This window comes from Neovison vison, chromosome 5, assembly GCF_020171115.1.
Source record: "Neovison vison isolate M4711 chromosome 5, ASM_NN_V1, whole genome shotgun sequence".
NCBI classification, from domain to species: Eukaryota; Metazoa; Chordata; class Mammalia; order Carnivora; family Mustelidae; genus Neogale; species Neogale vison.
The window spans coordinates 102160166-102180319 of record NC_058095.1 but is presented as its reverse complement, the minus strand read 5'-3'; the positions used below and the strand labels follow the sequence as shown (position 1 = coordinate 102180319).

The 20154-nt window shown below is 39.0% G+C and overlaps 1 protein-coding gene across 1 annotated transcript in view; it reads right to left on the bottom strand.

Annotated features, from left to right (window-relative positions):
- The window catches only part of FREM2 (FRAS1 related extracellular matrix 2), a 156058-nt gene that overhangs the window by 67969 nt on the left and 67935 nt on the right, over window positions 1-20154 (bottom strand). Inside the window, exons 3-4 of the mRNA XM_044249633.1 lie at window positions 16061-16207; window positions 9755-9985 (exon numbers count right to left, since the gene is read on the bottom strand). Of these exons, the coding sequence (XP_044105568.1) occupies window positions 9755-9985; window positions 16061-16207 (378 nt within the window). The remainder of the gene's footprint in view (window positions 1-9754; window positions 9986-16060; window positions 16208-20154) is intronic.

Here is a 20154-nt window from a genome sequence, read left to right as displayed (position 1 = left end):
AGGGAGGTGTGGATTCTGGAGGCCAAGAGCAGAAAGTGTTTTAGGAAATACCGACTGACGAAATGTTTCAAATGCTGCTGACAAGTCAAGAAAGTCGAGAATCAATCATTAGATTTGGCAAAGGGAAGTCACTGGTTATCTTTATATGAACTGTTTCAGAGGAGCAGAGAGGACAAAAGCCTGAAAGAATAAATGGGAGGAGATAAAGTTTGAAGACAAAAGGCATAGACACTTCAAAAAATCTGCTGACAACAGAGTGACTTCTACAGAAATATCTTGTTTGTTTTCAAGATGAGTTTTTGTAAGGGCAAAATTACTCCTACTATTATGAAGTAGGATTTTACCAAACATAAAATACCAAACATAGAAATCATTGTAACATTTCATTAGCAAAAAATACACGAAGTGCCACAAAATATTCAATTCAAGTGTTCAATGAGTTCCAATGAGTTTGTTTATTAACTAACAGAAATTAAGTCTGGTATCACTTAGGTTTAGGCAGTCCTCAGGTCATTTACTCCAACGGCATTGGTATAACTATTACACAAAGTTTTGTTTCTCTCTTAAAGTTTGCTATGGACCAAATGCGTCCCTCAAAATTTATACATGGAAGACATGGAAGCCCTAACCCAGAGTGATGATATTTGGAGGTGGGGACTGTTGAGAAGGAACTAGGTTAAGATGAGGTCATGGGAACTAGGTTAACCCTCATTTCAGGATTAGTATTCTTAAAAGAATATGATCTGTCTGCCTGTCTCAGAGTTGGTTTTATATAGTAGTTATTCTATACTTCTAATCTATACTAACCAACTTTTAAAAATAAGTTATTCATAAAAGTCCCACGTAAGGCATTATAACTTCATCCCTTGAGTACCTGAGTTCCTCCTCATGCTATGGCCCATGTGGGTTTGATTAAACAAGCCAGCACTGGTTAGTAGAGCCAGGAGGTTTGAAGAAGGAATAAAGATGAAAGCTAGGTGTCTCGAACCCACTCCTACACTTGGTCTGACAGAGGGTGAAGAGGTCCAGCACCACGTTTAAGTTTTCTGCTGACCGAACTTTGGGCAGAAACAGGTGGTTTATGGGAGAAACAGGAAAAGGAGAGAGGGAGAAAATCTTCCCTAGTAGATTTTTCTAGTTAACGTCATTTTTCAACTTCACTTCTTATGTATAGTCGAAACTCACATGCAGACTGCCCCAAACAAGCATGGCTTTTTCAGTGTAACTACCACCCCCACTGGCATTTGTGTAGCATCCTTAAAAATTATTAGCTAATACCCCAAAAAATATTATTACCTAATTCGAGTGGGGTTCTTACTATTTGTGAAGCCCTTATTCTAAATGCTTTCCATGTATTGGCTGTTTTTCTCCCAGCAACAAGGCTTTCACATAAGAACTATTATGGCTGTCATTTTACCTCTGAGGACATGAGGCACACAGAGGTCATGGAACCAGCGGAAGGTTAGGCCGATAGTGGCAATGCTCATATTTGAGCCCAAGAAGCCTGTCTCAAAGACCAAACCCATAACCTCTATGGTCTACTGCTAAAGGAAGAACATTCCGGGTAGCAGGCAGCAGCACTCACGCCAGAGACTAACAGAAGGCTCAACTGAGATTATAAAAGACGTAATGACTGCTAAAACAGAGCCGGCAGGGACGGCAGAGGCAGAACAAAGGAAGCTAAAAACAAGTATCTTGAGAACTCCTTTATAGATCCAATGTATTCATAGAATTCTATATATAAATTTATACATATAAAATTATAAAAGCATTATGTAAGGTATAAAAGCTGTATGATATTCATATTAATAAAGTTATAGAATATTATGTGCTACATGTATAAATACATAATAGGTCTATGGATATAATATCTGTATTATGTAATATAACAACATGTCCTGTGTCAGATTCTAGTGAGCCCATTAAATGGAAGCTTATAGCAGCCTCTGGGAAGGGGTTTGTTGAGAGGCAAAGTCAGGGAGGTATTCTAAAAACAGTAAACTCTCTGCTAAGTAAATAGAGACACACACAAAAATGACTGCAGGGTCAAGCTCTCCAACCTTAATTAACACTGGCTTTCCCACAGGGTAGACCTACAAGGGACCTTTCCTTCTTTAAATCTCTCAGAATTCTTAACGATGAACATGGATGATTTTTATAGATTTTCAGATCAGTTTCATTATTCTGTATTTTGTATTTTGAAAGATAAAGCTGAATCAGGGAGTGCCTTCTTTATTAACCGATGCAACTGTGCTGTAATGAATGCTTTGATCTGCAACCGCAGGGTTTACTTTTAGGTTTGACTGGGCTGTCACTTAGGCAAAAAATGACTTCTGTTCTCAGAAATAAAGTAGTTGTCATTATGTTTGAAAGATAATGTTCATGCTGTCCTTTTCTCAATTATCCAGAACAGATTAAAAACAAAAAACAAAACAGATTCTACTAAAAACATGATAGGACAAAATGTTTTCTAAAAATCTTTGTTATATGGAACAGAGAAAGAAAATGCAGCGCATGGAGAAAGACACTGAGTGTTCATCGTCTTTGGAAAGTTTGGCACATTCAAAAACCAACCCCGAAGATATTCCGGGACCTCCTTGGGCTACCATGGTGCCCACAGACTGGTCAACAAGCGGTACTGAGTAGGAAGTCTGTCCTGATGTGTTTGAACTTGGACAGCTCTCTTAATTTCCATGGTCTGTGTTTTTACTCTGAAACAGACATAGTGATTGATAAAGGCTAAATTTACAGGGACTCGAAAGAGACACAAATAAGAATAATAAAAACATCTCAATCACATGATAACAAATATCACACGTTCACATCAGGATGCCACGAGATCCAAAAATCATCCTTTAGCACTATGCAAGTGTGGGTCAGAATGGATCTTTGGGTAATCTTTGTTCCTATCATTAAATGTTTTCATTTCATGAACATAGAAACTTTCAGACACTAAACTGGGTTTATTTTGCACCCCCTTTTTCATATCCACCACTTGGTGCCAGCAATGTACAGATATGTGCTGCACCTTGAATAAGTATTTAGAATTGTCTATCTCTTAAGACAATGCCTTGTGTTTCAAAAGACAAAAGGCTTTCCATTCTCAGAAAAAAAAAAAGAAAGAAAGAAAGGAAAAAAAGCAAAAAGCCTCCATACTCATTGAAATTCAATTTTTGCATGCTTTGTTTATCATTTTGGTGTCCTAAGCTGCAGTGGACTACCCTTTCACTAATTCTGTACCTTCAGTTTTGGTACACTTGTCTCATTGGCTAGCCAGTGATCTCCCTGTGTCGACACTGACAATGGTACAAAATTTTAAAAGCAATTAACTAGTGTTTGTGATTCATGGAATAGCCTATGTCGTCTGGATTATACCACATGAAATGGGTTTGGTTCACTCAGCACACACAAGTTTGCCTTTTCTTTGAGTCCAATAAGACTGGGTCCTTGAGCTCTAAGTTCCACTTTCCTCTAGAATGGTATGTTTATTCTCTAATATATATAATATATACATACACACACACACACACACATATATATATATATCTCCCCTAATCTAGTCATACTAGGTTCATGGTTGATTTTGGTATCACAAAGGTATCAGAATGAGCCCCTTTCAATCAGAAGTTTGCAGACACTTCAAGTGTAAATACTAAATAATTGCATTAAATAGTTACGGGCTTCAGACGTCTATGCTAAGTATCCAAACTTGAACACCTATATTTGAGGCTGTGTTCTGCTAATAAGGTACATAAAACTCAATTTACCCTGGTTAGAAATTATTCAAGGTAAACAAAATGAATGGGATCTTGATATAAAGTAGGTTTTAGCTCTTACCTATTTTCCTCTTAACAGAAACAAAAAAATGTTGAATATTAATCTTAATATTAATATCTGTATACCTCTAAGAGTGAGAAAAGATGGCTTCTGTCTGACAGTTAGGGAACCTAATGTGTAGGAAATTAAGACTCTCCTTCCAGGTTAGAGACTTCTCCTCTGGGTGCTGATTGCTCCTGTTTCACAGCACACAGCAATCCGCATTGTTAGCAGTAATCATTTCATAGGAATCACCTAAAGATACCCTTTCAGAGTTAATATGCCTTCTTCAGTGTAGCTCCCTCATCCCCAGCTCTTAGCAGAATTCCTATAGTGAATGTTCAACAAACAGCTGTTGAACATAGATGCATTGCGCAAGACCTGGAGTAGTCTTGATTATCATCCTAGAACCCTTGTTTTGTTTACCTATCCTAATATGTTTTTTTGGCTTGATATATAAAGGGAAAATTTAAAAGAATAAGAAGAGAAGGAATCGGGGGCACTTGGGTGGCTCAATGGGTTAAGCCTCTGTCTTTGGTTCAGGTCATGATCTCAGGGTCCTGGCATCGAGCCCCACATAGGGTTCTCTGCTCAGCCCCCCGACCCCTGCCTGCCTCTCTGCCTGCTTGTGATCTCTCCCTCTCTGTCAAATAAATAAATAAAATCTTAAAAAAAAAAAAAAGAGAGAGAAGGAATCACTTTGTTCTTGGTTTTGTTTTGTTTTGTTTTTTCATACACAAGAATAGGTGAAACAATGTTGCTGTTGGCAAAGTGTGCAGTTTAATGATGATTCTGGGAATTATTTCTTTTCAGTCTCCTGGAATGACAGAAGACTATAAAACTCAGGGAAAAGAGAAAAGGAAAAAAAAAATCTCTCTCTATATTCAGACACTGTCTAAGGCACTTATTAGCAAAGAATTTTGGGGAAAGAAATTCTTTGAGCCTCAGAGATCTCACTTGGAAATTCACATATAAATTGCAGGTTTAGATGCGACATGACTGTGAAGCTCCTAACGCACCATCCGGCTCCCAGAGGATATTCAAATATGGTAGAGCTTGCTGTTATGATTACTATCCCTTGGCCTATGGAATAATCCTTTCAGACTTCTCTGGGTTGGGTTAGAAAAGAGGACAGGAGGAGTAACAATGACCTGGAATTTTCTTGAAGCCTTTCTAGTCCTCTGGCAATCTGCTACCTGCTCTTGAATCGTCCAGCCTAGCTGCAGAGGATCTTTCAGCAAAAGTTTATTGTTACCACTCAGTGGTACCCCATAGAGGAATGCCCATTCCCTCAGAGGAAGTGTTATTTTACTCATCCCTGCTAATACAAAAGGCAACCAAATGCAACAGCTTCCAAGAGGCCAATTTAGGCAGAGATAAATTTAAGGATGGCTCTATTTCTCAGATTCCCCATCCAGAAAATGAGTTAAATGCTTCACACCCTTTAAAACCCCTCACAACTGGAAATTTCTACCTGCATTTGTAAAGGACAGAGGTTGTGGAATCAAACTGAAACAAGGAAGGATAACAGAGATAGAGGACAAAGCAGTGAGGTAAAAATCATGACAAGAGTAGATTTTCCCTGGGAGTGCCTCCAAGGCCAAGCACCTGGGATAAAGGAAGTATGACAATGAGAGGTTAACAGCTCTGCTTGACCGTCTGTCTGTATTCTTCCTATTCTAGTTTTCCTCTTTGTACCACAGACTTCAGTGTATGAGGAAACTGAATTTATTGATGTACTCAGTAAATGACTAAACCCATTTGTATGGGAAGCTGTAAATATCCACAGTCATAGCAGAATGGCGTGTCCTCCTTCTGTGACCCTATAAAGCTTTGTTGAGTAGAAGGAAAAGCCCCCTTTCAGTCTTCCATTTTCATGCAACAAAATATGTCTGTTCTCAATAAAAATGTGGGCTTCTGATGTCCCATCTGACAGCTGAGCTGTGCCTGAGTGGCCCCTCTCTGATTGACAGGGAAGGTACCAGCATGACAGCGAGATCTGCATGTGGCCATTAGAAGATTAGCTCCGTTCTGTGCGTGGCCATCCCAGGGCACCCATGGATGAGGACTGGGGTGCACTTGTTCTCATTGGTGTCTGCCCTTTGAGGCAGGCTGCCCTCCTCCACAGAAGATGCAGGAAGACATATCACCTGATCCACTCTTTAGAGTCAATCTACTCCCAGCCTGAAGGTCACAACATCTGGAGGCCTGAGAGATATTATCCACATGGGCACTGCATGGTACCTTAGGTGAAACAAATAAGCACCTAAGTGTACTATTATCTCTGCAGGAGATGTAGATCCTTGTGTGATGAATTAAATCCATAGGTATTTAAAATCTTTACTTAAATCACAATGATCTAACTTAAAAAATATACGTAGAGTATTATAAGAATATAATTATGAACATGTGAGAATTTAGGATGGATGTATGTATATGCTTGTGTGTGTGCAGAGTTTGTGTTAGTAAGTTGTTTGTTTCTTTTTGTAATAAAACATGGGAAAAGTATTACAAAATCTGTCATATGTGGGGACACCTGGGTGGCTCAGTCAGCCAAGTGTCTGCCTTCGGTTCAGTTCATGATGCCAAGGTCCTGGGATGGAGCCCACATCAGGTTCCTTGTTCAGCAGGGAGCCTACTTCTCCCTCCACCTGCTGTGCCCCCTGCTTGTGTGCTGGCTTTCTCTCTCAAATAAAGAAAATCTTTTAAAAAAGAATAAATTAAAAAATAAAACCTGTCAGATGTGAAGTTGAGAGCATTCTATAAACAAGTAAAATGCCTAAAATGGTATGTCTACAAGGTAGTGAGGCAAAAGTGACTAAAGGAATGTGTGTGTGTTAAGCACACCACCAATAGTAAGCGTTTGATGAATTTCAATTATTATCATTAGCAGTAGCAGTCACAGGCAAGTAAAGAACTGGGAAACATATGTATTTGCATGGGTTTATATAAACTAGCTAATAAGTAAAGACAGTTTCCAGACAAAAATGAAGCAAAGTTGGATATTTCCTCTTCTTGGTTCCATAACACTGCACACACTTTGTTGTACCACATCACATTCTATTGCAATCACTTATTTACAGGGCTCTCCTTCTCATGAGAGCATATGTGCTTTGATAAAAAGAACTATATCCTATTACCTTTGCAGCCCTAACACTTAGCGCTATACCCAGCACAAGTATGAGCTAGATACATTTTTAATGCATGCAAAATAAAATCTCATGTCATGTCCTAGAAGTAATATGCAGAAGGGGAGCTTACAGGCATAATGGTTCTTAAGGCTAGCCAAGGTATATGTGAAGAGTTACAAGACAGTGTAGAAAGAAGTAATTAAAATTTTGAAATGGTAGGAAAAGTGACCCTTAATGGGGAGAAAAAAAGGATTCTTTAATCTCTTAAAATGAAATCTAACGATGTTATTTGTGATATTAGAAATAACATTCATATTGTGCTTTATGTTTTATAGAGCTCTTTCATAAGAATGATGCAACAAGAGAATCATTAATTTTTCATAGTTTGCACATTAGGAAAGTAAATCTTAATAAAACCTGTTTGATTTGATTAAGGTAATAAAACTAGAAACGGTGGAATTGGGAATCAAACTCAGATCCTGTAACTTCAAGACGAATGGTCTCCAAGACAGGGAATATACCAAGCATTATGGGACAATTGTCAATTATCCTAGGGGTGATCATGGCCGAGAATGACTAGGGCTGAATTTCATCTAGAAAATTCCATAACAACTTAGATGACCATTACACGAAATGAAATTATGGCAAAGTTGTGTGTATGTATTTTGTTTTCATTTTTTAAAAGATTTTATTTATTTGACAGAGTGAGTGAGAGAGCACAAGTAGGGGGAAGAGCAGAGGGAGAGGGAGAAGCAGACTCACCATGGAACAGGGAGCCTGATGTGGGGCTGGAACCTGGGACTCTGGGATCATGACCTGAGCTGAAGGCAGACGCTTAGCTGACTGAGCCACCCAGGAGCCCCTGTATTTTGTGTTTAATAGTCTACTTCTTAGGCCTAATATGGGTATAAAGTATAGAGTGTTATACTGAGCTTATAAATAAGGCACAAATGAGTTTAAGTGTCTTTTTTTTTTTTTTTTTAAGATTTATTTATAGGGGAGCCTGGGAAGTTCAATTGGTGAAGTGTCAGCCTTCAGCTCAGGTCATGATCCCGGGGTCCTGGGATCAAGCCCTGCATTGGGCTCCCTGATCAGCAGAACGCCTGCTTCTCCCTCTCCCTCTGCCTGCTGCTCTGCCTATCTATGTTCTCTCTCTGTCTGTCAAATACAGAAATTAAAAAAATAAACAAAAAACAATATATTTACTTATTTGCAAAAGAGAGAAAGAGAGAGAGAGAGACTAAGGGGAGAGGCAGAGGGAGAGAATCTTCAAGCAGACTCCCGGGAGAGTGCATAGCTAGGCATGAGGCTTGATCACAAGCCCCTGAGATCACGACCGAAGCTGAAACCAAGAAAGTGTCTGATGGGCAACCAAATGAGCCACCCAGGTGCCCCCATGAGTTTAAGTGTCTTATTTCTTAAGGTAAATTATGGCAATTATACCAATTGGCAAATAAAATATCAAGAAATGGCTTTGGGGTAACTGGCTGGGTCAGTTGGTGGAGCATGTGACTTGATTTCAGGGTCATGAGTTGAAGCCCTACATTGGGCCTAGAGATTATGAAAGTAAAGAAAGAAAGAAAGAAAGAAAGAGCAAGCTTCAAACAAACTCTAATTGATGGGCCAGTTTATATGTATTAAAGTTGCCATGGGCTTGTTCAAAAGAAAGCTTTGTTATGCCAGAGCTTACCCAAAGCTCAGAGTAGAAGAAAATTTAATTATTTATTTCTAGATAGGGCCAATAAAACTAAATGTAATTAAATGCCAACTGTTCTTTAAAAGAATTATAAACATAACTGAACTTCATTTTTAACTAAAGGAGAGATGTTAGTTAAACAAACAGACCCAGAGCCCCAGTTCTCTTATGTGTTCTAATTATGTTCAGCCTTGTAACCCAGAGATTTCCACACGTCTCCATTTCATGTACCCAGTAGATTGTATCTTCACAGAAAAGTTAAGAGTTTTCTGACTGACAAAATAAAGTAGGCTGGCAGTTGAAAAGAAAGTCACGTCTGGCTTCTGACAGGATTTCAGCTTTAGAAGAGTCTCTCCAACCTTTGTATAAATGCCAGCCCTCAAAAAGCCATTCAACCTTTCTCTCTCTCTCTTTTTTTCCCTGACTGCACTGAGACAAGCCAGTACTGTAGAAGCATGGCAGGGGGAGGGAATGGGTCAAATTACACACAAAAGCAGTGAGACTTACTTTTACCAACATCAGCCAAAGGTGTGCACTGACAACAAAACATCACCTAATAGGAGTTAAGAGCAATGTTTCAAGACACAAGTCACCGAAGAGTAGGGATAGGTCAGGTGGGTTTTATGTAACACATGTGGAAGCATACGGGCCAAATGAAAATTTTGGGGTCATAAATAGATGCAGTAAACTAGAACAATCAAGTGTACTATGGGGAGCAAATTAATCACAAAATGGCCTAATTCTGAACTATTTGTATAAAGGAAAGTTTAAAAGACATTTGAAAGAATTTAAGAAATAATGAATTAATTCAAGAAAAGGAGACGAGCAATGTTGTTTCTAAAGGATAGAATTATAATAAGAGAAAGAACATGTTGATAATCATATGTACGTTTGTAGTTCATTTATTTGGAACAATACAGCTTTCCTTATTAATTAATTTATCGGTTTTTGGCTTCCCTCTTCCATCAGCATATCTGAGAATACTGAACCATGAGTCTAGAACATCCTCCTCACAGAAAGTCCAAACACTGAATTTAAAACTTCCCCTATGAGGAATTTTGTCATTAAAAACCCAACAGCAACATCACAAACAAGTGATGATAGCTCTTACCATCTCCTGGGTCAACGATCTCCACCGTGATCACTGAGGGGAATTCCAAAGCAGCCAGCACTGGCTCTGACAGAACGATCTGGAAAGTCTCAGAATGCTCATGCTCCCCATCGCTCATGATCCGAACTCTCCAGGTGGCCCTGGTCTGGCCTGGGTTGAACTGCACTTGTTTCTGCGCTTTGCCCTTGAAGTCTTTGTCTTTTTCTGCAGTCCCGTCTCTTGTGCCAATACCTTCACAAAGACAAGGTATCATTTTCTTAGTTTCATTTTCAATTGGATTACTGCAGTTTTCCTCGTTGTTAATTTTTTGTGTACTTTACCCTGTGTGTTATTAGATTCAGGTTTGATTCCATGAAATGGACAGTGGGGTACGGGTCCCACAGGGAAAGTGTTCTTCTATAGGTGTTGGTCAGTTCATGATTCTGTTCTATTCTTACCCCATGGTGGGTTTCCTGTATATTCTTTGAACCATGTGTTAGATGGAACCTCTTACACAGCAAGACCCAGTAAATTGATATTCATGTTATGAATATTCTTACTCCTACAAATTCATTCAGTCTAAAAACTTTCCCCATTTGCTTTTTGCATGTGTTATATTGTGCATGTCACAGGATAAAAACACAAGAAAAGTTCTCTTTTCTTATATACATAGAGATAGATAGATCTAAGGTAGATATATCTTAGATCTATATCTATCTATATATCTTATATTTATATAAGATCTATCTATCTCTCTCTATATAAAATATAAACCAATAAGAAACTCATGAGTCAAGAATTCTTTAATAATCAAAGTTGTAAATGGCCAAGCATAATAAAGAATTATAATATTCTCTGCACATTTACTGGAACAAGGATGCTTAATAAGAATCTAATTCAGTGATTGTCAACATGACCACATCCAGGTTTTTTCTGGTGGAACACTTTAGAATTCCATGAAACCATGTGAACAGAACTAGAGAGCTAAATATATATGGTTATTATGAGCAGTACGTTTGGCTTACTCGGATGGTTCATTCAAGGTCAACTGTAGTGAGCTGAGGAGGTTGAAGGATCTCTGAGTCTTTCACTACGTTACAAGAGGATCTTCACCATTACTATACCATATACTCAAATCATAGATTACCTATAAATAGCCAATAGTCAATAAATCCAATGTCATAGAAAAATTATAAAACTGCAGTAGTACTTACACTAGTATATCCTTAAGTACTGAATCAGAACCTCTTAGTGAGTCAAGTTAACAGAATAATCTTCAAATATATTTCTTTAAATATTGGCATTTTAAGAGAAGTTGGTAGGAAAGACAGACTTAAAAAGGGAATACAATCTTATGACAGGTAGAATTAAAAGTCTGAAAAAGAAAGTCTTTGTAACATTTCTCAATTCTCTTCTTTTTAGAGAGTGGTGCTTATGCAAGATTAATGTGAATATTTATTCCTTCATCTGAGCACATTACTGTGAGTCTCATCTTAAAATAAAGATGAAAATAAATACTTCATTAAAATATTTTTGCTTTACAGATCTCAGAAAAACAATGGAGATTTAAATACTGCAACTTTTTTTTCAATAGTAGGTAAAGATCTATTTAATGTCAGGAGGAAAAAGGGCACAGAGCTAGGAACCCCAGCACTACATATTTTTTTCAATGTTGCAGGCTTCCTGTTGGCTTTCTGGTTCCTAGTGCTCACAGACAGGTTGTCAACACCTCTTGGGTCTACCATGATTCACTGCCAACACAATGATGAAAGGAATCTTTCTTGCTGAGGTTCCAGCACACATGCTGCTCACTGACCCATCTATCCCCAGTGGCAAGGGCCAGCAAAGAATCTATTATTTGGTCTCTGATACCTGCTGCCCACTTTTCTGTTTTGTTTTGTTTTGCCAACAATACATTGTTTTCCTAGAGATTCGAAAGGCAGTTAAAAACAAAAAGAAATGAGTATAATGCAAGGAATGTCCACTAGTTCTAACTAGTCATCCTTACTAAGTGATAATCAAGTTATCCAACCCAAAAAAACATACTCTGTAAAACCAAATCTCATTGTTGCTGCTAAATACACATATAATTTTTTGGGTGGAGCTTTTAAATATCCCCAAGTGAATGTTGGATGTAAATTATAAACAGGCAGTACTGTTGATTCGCCAAGCAAAGAGAAATGTTGTTGTTTTTGTTTTTTTAAGATTTTATTTACTTAGGGGCGCCTGGGTGGTTATGTGTCTGCCTTCAGGTCAGGTCATGATCCCAGGTCCACCGATCCAGTCTCTCACTGGGCTCCTTGCTCAGTAGGGAGTCTGCTTCTCCCTCTGCCTGCTGCTCCCCCTGCTGTGCTCTCTCTCCACCTCTCTCTCTCATATTGACAAAAACCAAAAACCAAACCAAAACAAAACCCTTAAAAAAATAAAAAAAAAGATTGAGAGGAGACAGAGAGAGCGCAGGAACAGGGAGGGACAGAGGGACAAGCAGACTCCCAGCTGAGCAGGGAACTGGAGGAGGGGCTTGATTTTAGGACCTTGGGATCGTGATCTGAGGTGAAGGCAGATGCTTAACTGACTGAAAAACTGTGTATTCTGTTGTCTGTGCCTTTTGTATTTTTACATTATTCTTCTCTTTTCTTAAGGCACAAGCTATTTCTTTTATTTTCCTCCTTTTTTAAGGTGTTATTTTTTAAAGTAATCTCTATACTGAATATGGGGCTCAAACTCACAACCCCAAGATCAAGAGTCACATGCTGTTCTGCTGAACCATCCAGGAACCCCTTTATTTTGTGGGGGAAAAAAAAGACTGTTGCCTTAAACTGTTGATAATGCTTCTCAAACATGAGATAAAGCTAAGAAGGACAGGTTATATTTTTAGAGGGTAAAATAAGACTTAGAGGAAATACTAAACTTGGTTTGGATCAAAAATAAAGATTTCCTTTTTATAATTAACACACAGCATCTACTCTGAGGGTAGTGCTGATGTACCTTGTTACTTACTATGTGATCCATGGACCAGCAGCATAAGCAACATTTGAGAGCTTGTTAAAAATGCAGGAATTTCAGGCCTTCCCCCATTCCCCTGAATCAGAATCAACATTTTGGCAAGATCCAGGTATATCTTATGTGCATTAAAATCTGAGGGTAGGTAGACACCTACTAAATACTTCATACTTGCACAGGGCCCTTTACATAGGTGCCCATTTTAATATGGAATGAGGAAATGGCCTGTAGACTTGGGGGACACAGATTAGTCCACGTTTTAATCAAATGTGGTAGAAGAGACATTCAAGTACACACAATGCTCAAAGAATGCTCTTACTTGGAGGTATAAATATTCAGCTGGTAAACCATATATATTATAAATAACATGAATAGGTGGGGCAAAAAGAATTCTAGAAATCAAAAAGCTAACAATTTGGGCTTATATTTATGCTTTTATTTTTTCAAAGAGAATTAATTATTAAACAAAATATATTACTTTGATTTACTAAGCGAAACCACAATCACATCTTTTCCTCTGGCATGAAAAAATGGCATGGAGGTTAAGCAAGGTACTTTGCGAATGAGAGAACAGATTTCATACCCTACCTCCAACACATAGCAGCAAGGGATCATAGGCAGGCTACAAGCTTCTTCCTCATAAGTTGTTGATTTGTGGAGGGTTTAAGAAGCACCATGGTGTGGTAGTTAAGAAAGTCAGCCCTGGGGCCAAATCTCGGCTCTGCCCCTTAGTAGCTTTGATCATATGACAACCTTTGTGTTTCTTTACCTGCATAATGAGGGCTATCATGTCACTCCTCTTACTATGGGTTGACTATGTAAGGTATGGGTAATTAGGGCTGGCATATAAGAAGTACTCAATAAATGTTAGCTATTATTACCAGCTCAGAGCCCATTATGTAATACTGTGTCTGGCACTCAGTAAGCACTCCAGAAAATATTAGGTTGAGTTAGTGAGTAAAGTAAGTTTTAAGGAGTAAAAGATAAAGGCGCAGTACCTAATGTGCTTAATGAAGTATCTCATATTTAGTAAATGCTCGATAACCGGTAGCAAAAAGATCTTTGAAATTCAAATACCTTTATAAAATGCACAGACATATTTAATTTAGTAATGGGTTGTACTGGTTATAAAATGAATAATCATCTCTGAGAAAAAATACACATACATTTCATGTAATTCATGATTTACTGTGTTCCTGAAGGCAAGTGCCTTTAGATACCATGCAAACTATCTAATTCTAAAAGTTCATAAGTGAAAGTGGGGGTTTTAGGAAACAGAAACATGAAACGCATTCATTGCAGAACTTCTTGGAGGCTACCCTGCTCTTTAATCTGACTTCCATTCTCTGTCCCAGCTTGAATGCTATTGCCCTCTTCAGTGATTGATGGGTGTGGGCCACACACAAGTCTTGCCAACTTCCTATCTCCCCAGGTTACTAAGTAACATGTGAGGTTAACCAAGTAGAGCTAAAGAACCTTTGCAGAATGGCTGGTGCTCATCTCAACACAGAGGAAATAATAGTTGGTGGAAAAAATAACGTCAGGAGAAAAAAAAAAAAGAGCTCTCGTTTGGTGTTTTAGGATTCTGCTTCGAAAAGAAAATGAAGAGAAGAATGTTAAAAGACAGTTTTTCAAAAATATTTTTCCACTAGTAACTTTCCCATGACTTTCAGGGGACTTTGTGTAAGTGAGTAAACTAATATACCCACCAGGAATTCAGGCAAAATGCAAACACAGATGAAGACATCCTTAAGAATTGCTAAGGTTCTTTGTTTTTTTTGTTATTATTTTCCCCATATTTTCAAGCACAAAGAACAGTGAAGGCTCATCACTCACTGACAATAAATAAAATAGGATCAGATTCCTGATCTGTAGAGCAAGTGTGTGGGTACGGCGAAAACATGCTTCTACAGAGAGAGCAATAAGAGTGTTCACAATGCTTTTGAAGGTTTGACACAGAGAGTGGAAATGACAGCTGAGAAGAGGTACATGTGAATAAAGATGGAAGCAGAGATGTCCTGACTGCAGAAGGTTTGTAGGTGGACCAGATCGCCTTGAGCAACGTAACCTTAAGGGATCAGCAGAGCATGGTGTGAAAATCTCTCCTCTACAGTTAACAAAGAAAAAGCACTTTAAAAATAAGGGGTAATCCAAAGGTCATCCAGAGGTCAGAGGGAACATGGGGGGTGCGTAGGAGGAATTGTGACTGTGGTTAAGTATCGTGTATGCTGTGTGTGTGTGCGTGTATGTGTGTATGTGTGTGTGTGTGTGTGTGTGAGAGAGAGAGAGAGAGAATAGGGATCTACTCTTCAAGGCTTTTGAATTTCACAGACCAGTAAAATTTCAAATGATTGTTTTGCAGACAAACACAGGATTGCCCAGATTTTTTTTTTTTTATTGCAAACATTTTCTTGGATTCCTACCTTAATTGACACTCTCACACAATGAAAGCTCTTTTACCTCGAGAAAATTCTATCAGCCTAAATGTCTATAAAACATATGGTACCAAAAATAATATATTGCTTGGGGTGCTATCATTTTTCATCAATATGCCAAATTCTTTTGTGCCAATGGTGTTACTGTTTAGTACTACCAATATACCTACTTTTCTCTATTTGTGCCTGCATGAAATTGAAGGTGAACTTGAACTGGGGGTTGTAAAAAGGCTTTCTTCTTTGCTTTAGACTCTCAGTTTTATTTAAAAGTGTAAAGCAGCAGAAAATGATTAGTATTTAACATGTCACTGTTGGTTCTAAGGAAAAATCACAATGTACATCTTTTATGTAGTGCTTTTATGTAAACTTTTCAGTTACCTAGCGAAGCGCTCCAATGCAAGAAACAAATAGTAAATGACACCTCAATGCCTAATATGTTACTGAATGGTTTTTCATTTACTTATTATTGTGACCCTTGTATAGGTTTTACACTAACACCTCTACAGATTTTTCCTTATGGTTAAATTACAGATCTACCTAAGCCTCTTCTAAGGACTAGTGACATTTACAATTTTCTGACTTATAAGCGATTACTGCCATTTTTGTAAGGTTATTTACATCAGAGAAAGATCATATGTAAGTAGAAGGCTTGGAAAGGTATGTTAATTGGTTACACATTTTCTATTTTTGCAGCCTTTGACTCCATGATTTAGCCTTGACACAAAACTCTTGGTATATTTTTTTTAGCAGTTAAAGAACCTTTAAATGTCAACATCTCCCTAAGCTTTAAAACTAGAGCAGTAAACTGAACATATTTTAATCATTGTAAAATTATGAGCTTTTGCTAGGAAAAGGGGAATTTTAAGACAGACGTGAGAATTAAACTTACTTATAAATGAAGTCTCTCCCAAGTAACCTCTACGTTTAAGAACGACATCTAGAAATTTGGAGTCCTCATTGATCAAGTAATATTCCTTTTCAAAGGAGATCCATGCCCAATTCAGACGAAAATGCTGCTTGGTTAATTTGTTTCCACCTGGAAAACAAAAATTTAAAGCCCCTAGTCAGTGCTTTCTTGAATAAAGGACCTTACAAACTCCACAGATGACTTCTAACCATGCAACATTAAGAATCACTAGTTACTTGGTTCGACAAGCAACTTCAGAATACATACCTGGAGATACAGCTTATCGTTCAGCAATTGTTTTACAAAAATACAACAGCTGACATAACCTTTCACAAAATCCCTTGATGTTTAGAAGGCAAAGTGGAAAATGGGGAAGGAGCACACAACTACCTACCAAAAGCAATTTCATTTAAACATAGAATCAAGTATCCGAGTTGCAGGATGACCCACTATCCACACGGTGCCGCCGGAGAGCAAGTTTTCCACAAAGAAGGCTGCAAGGTTCATTTGTGATGTTAAAAACACACACACTACTTCACAAATACCTTTTTCTGGTTCACCGAGCAATTGGGTGGAAGGCTTTAATTATAACCACTTAAGAAAAAACAAATATCCCTTCTTCGCCTCCCTTCCCCACTATACTCCACACCATTCCTTAGAGCAAACAGACAGCTCTTTTCATTGATTCCATTCTACTCTCAAGATAAGGCTCTCTCCTCCCACCCCCACGCCCCCACGCCCCCACCAAAATGGAGCTGGCTGCCTATCAGGAGGAGGGGAGCTGTGTGTGATCTCTCTAATGTGAAAGCTGGGAGGCTAGGAAAATGAAAAGAGAAATGGTTATCAGCTGATCACTCTGCAGTATCCCTCCACATCCTTTGATCTACACCAATTACTTCGGAGTAAAGTGAGGTTTATAAACAAAGGCATTGGTAATTTCTTTTAAGTCTTTCTGGAAAGGGGTGGAAAAAAGCCCAAATAACAAACACAGCTAGAGGCACTATTTTAATTCTAGTTTCTTCTCTTCTGAGTTCACATAGAGCTACCCTAGAGGAAAAGAAATGAGACAGGAAAACATAAGAACTTCAATGGACTGAAGGCAAAAACAAAAAAAAACAAAAACAAAACAAAACAAAAAACTGCACAAGGGGAAATACAGTGAGCGAACAAGCACATGAAAGAAGTTTCATCTTGCTAGCAATTCTTAAAACCAAATTATCAACTGACAAGTACCAAGGATGAATGAGAACACCCAGGGCAGCAGGGATTGCCAGGGAGATTGGTTTTCTTGTTTTTTGTTGTTCGAATTGTAAATTAGCTAGAAGCCTTTTAGGCAGCTACAGGGTAACAGAGACAAAAAGATGTTGGTACCATTAGCTCCTCTAAGTCTTCTACGGAAGGACTAATTACAAAATTGATTTGTAAGGAATTCTTTGTTGCAGTATTTTCTGTCATTGGCTCCCAAGCCCCCGAAAGTTTTTGAGTTTGAGTTTCGTGGTACATCAAATCAATAAAATTACTCCGTCAGCAAACAATATATGTTGTTGGAATTTTCGTCGGAATCCTTAAGGCACTCCAAGACGCGGAAACCAACGGTACGGAAGCCGTGAATGGACAAGTTTGTAAAAGGCGGCATTACAAATGTGGCATCCGTTGGTGCCTTAAATTGACAGGATTACGGACCGCCCCATTTTTCAGTTCATTTTTTAGACAGAAAATATTAAAGGACTGGAGCGCAGGAAAGTCATTCCCCATTTTGTTGTCCTTAGGACCTTATTATGAGGAGAGCCCATGGCGGGGAGTCGCCTCAGCTCTTAAGTCCAAGTCCTATTTCATTTCCCAAACGCTGTCCCATCAAGTTTGCTCCTTACAGCTCTGTTTTCTCCTCTGGAGCGTCAAAAGAGGTAATATTAATTAATGCCGGCATCGGGAGCGAGAATCAGACACGACAACCCACGTCAGCACGCCAGCGCAGTGCGGCATGGAGACAGCAGCTTCCAGCAAACGTCCGAGCGCTCATCTCTGCCCCACTGCGCATGCGCAGATCCAGCCCACGTGCCCAGACTCCCGTGGAGCTGCCGGAAGTCCGCTTGCACTTGGCTCGCCTTTGCCTGGTTCCCCTGCAGCAGTTGCGCGCATCAAGGCAGGACATCTTTTGTGATTTCGTTTCATCTTGACCTACCCTGTCTCATCCCCGTTGGCTCTTGACTCTGCTCACTCCCCGATCCAGCCAAGAGCCCGCTGCCCCGTGGATGTGCCAGCTTCACCCACTCCTCCTGTCACTTCTGTCCTCTGGCCTGAAATGACCGTGCGTCATTCTTTTGCTCACATCTCCCACTCCTCACGGGCTCTACCTCGACCACCTCCCTCATGAAGCCTCCCGCGCGGACTCCAGCCCTCTCATCTGGTTAATTCTGCAGCTGCTAACTTACTCATTTGCAGTTTTGCAAATTAGTGGATAGCTGCTCCTACTTGCTTAATTGTACAGATTTACTTATTGTACCAAATTGGGCTAATTTTTGTTAGATTGAGCGTGGCCTTTCATTCTTTTACTACTGACGACACTTGGTTTTACTGCCTCTAAAAATATTTTTTGAATTATTGTGTTTATGTCGTACTCCTTGGCACATTTCTTACAGAAAGTAATAGATAAGAAAGACCAGAATAACATTTAATCAATGGAAGGAACACAGAAGACGTTTCTAATTTCTCAACTAATTATTACATGAAAAGATTTTTTATGCCACACTTTTCTCTCATTTAGGCGTGGCTCCATCAAGTCCCAGAGGTTTCTCCAGACTTCTTGTCATGCTAGGCCAAGCCATCCGTTGTCCATCCTAACACCTACAGCCTCAAAGCCCGTCCCTGCTATAGGGGAACATGCAGACCCACCCAACTTCTCAGCATTTTCTGAACACGGTCCAGTCTCTTGCACGTGCTCTCATGCACCCCGAATACCTTTCGCTTTTCCGGAACAAGTTTGGTATGCTGTGTGTATTTCTCTTACCTCTCCACTTAGAGTAACTGTTTATTTATTTATTTATTTGAGAAAGAAAAAAGTGAGAAAGAGCGTGAGCGCATTAGCGGGGGGGGGGGGGGGGGGGGGAAGGGCTGGGCAGGGAGCCTGACAGAGGCTCCATCTCAGGACCCTGGAATCATGACCTGAGCCAAAGGCAAATGCTTAACCATATGAGCCACCCAGGCTCCCCAGTAATTTTAATTCTTTATCCACATGTCTATGTGTGCCTCTTCTGACTGCCTGAGTTCCTCAGGACTGGCACTGGTCAAGTCATCCTAGTCTCCAAGTTCCAAGTAATGTCTGTGACACAAGGAGGGCTGAAGAAACCTATATAGTAAGTATGATTTTTAGGAATCGAGTGGCTACTTTGTGACTCCTGCTTGTTTCATTCTTTTTTTTTCCGTAACAGTTTTCACCTTACACAAAGCACATACTTCAGTTAATGCCTCACCCCTTCAGTAACTCTTGTGTTCAACAAATGAATGTTGGTTGATAGTTCTGAATACCTAATTGCTATCTCTTTTCCTTACATCCAAGAAGAGATCACTAAGCACAGTTTCTCTCTTTTTCTAAATTTTGACACTTTTTAGCTCATTATAGGATTTGATTCTAATCCTTTCCTTGAATATTCCAGAAAATATCACACTTCCAAATATTACATGTTTTAGGAATCTGGAGTCAATGAGGCCTTCCCTTGACATTCTATAGGAAACAGCCCCCGGGCAAACTGTAATTCGGATTCATTATTCTCCATGCTTTCCATAACTGCATACCCTCTATAGGTTTACTTTTTTGTCTGTTCACTTTGTCTCCCCCTTTTGTGACTCATGATCCAGGAGGGCAGGGAATTCATTTTGCTTAACTGTTACAAAAATGCTTCCTGAATGAATTAGACACTCTACCATTTCTGTTGAAAGAAATTTAGTAGTGCTTCATTTCTTGGACAATATAAATGTCCTATAGAAATGTAACATAACTCTCAGTACTGGGTCTTTTTCTTGAAAAAAAAAAAAAGGTAATTGTTTTTAATAATACCCTTTCTAAAACGTCCTGCATA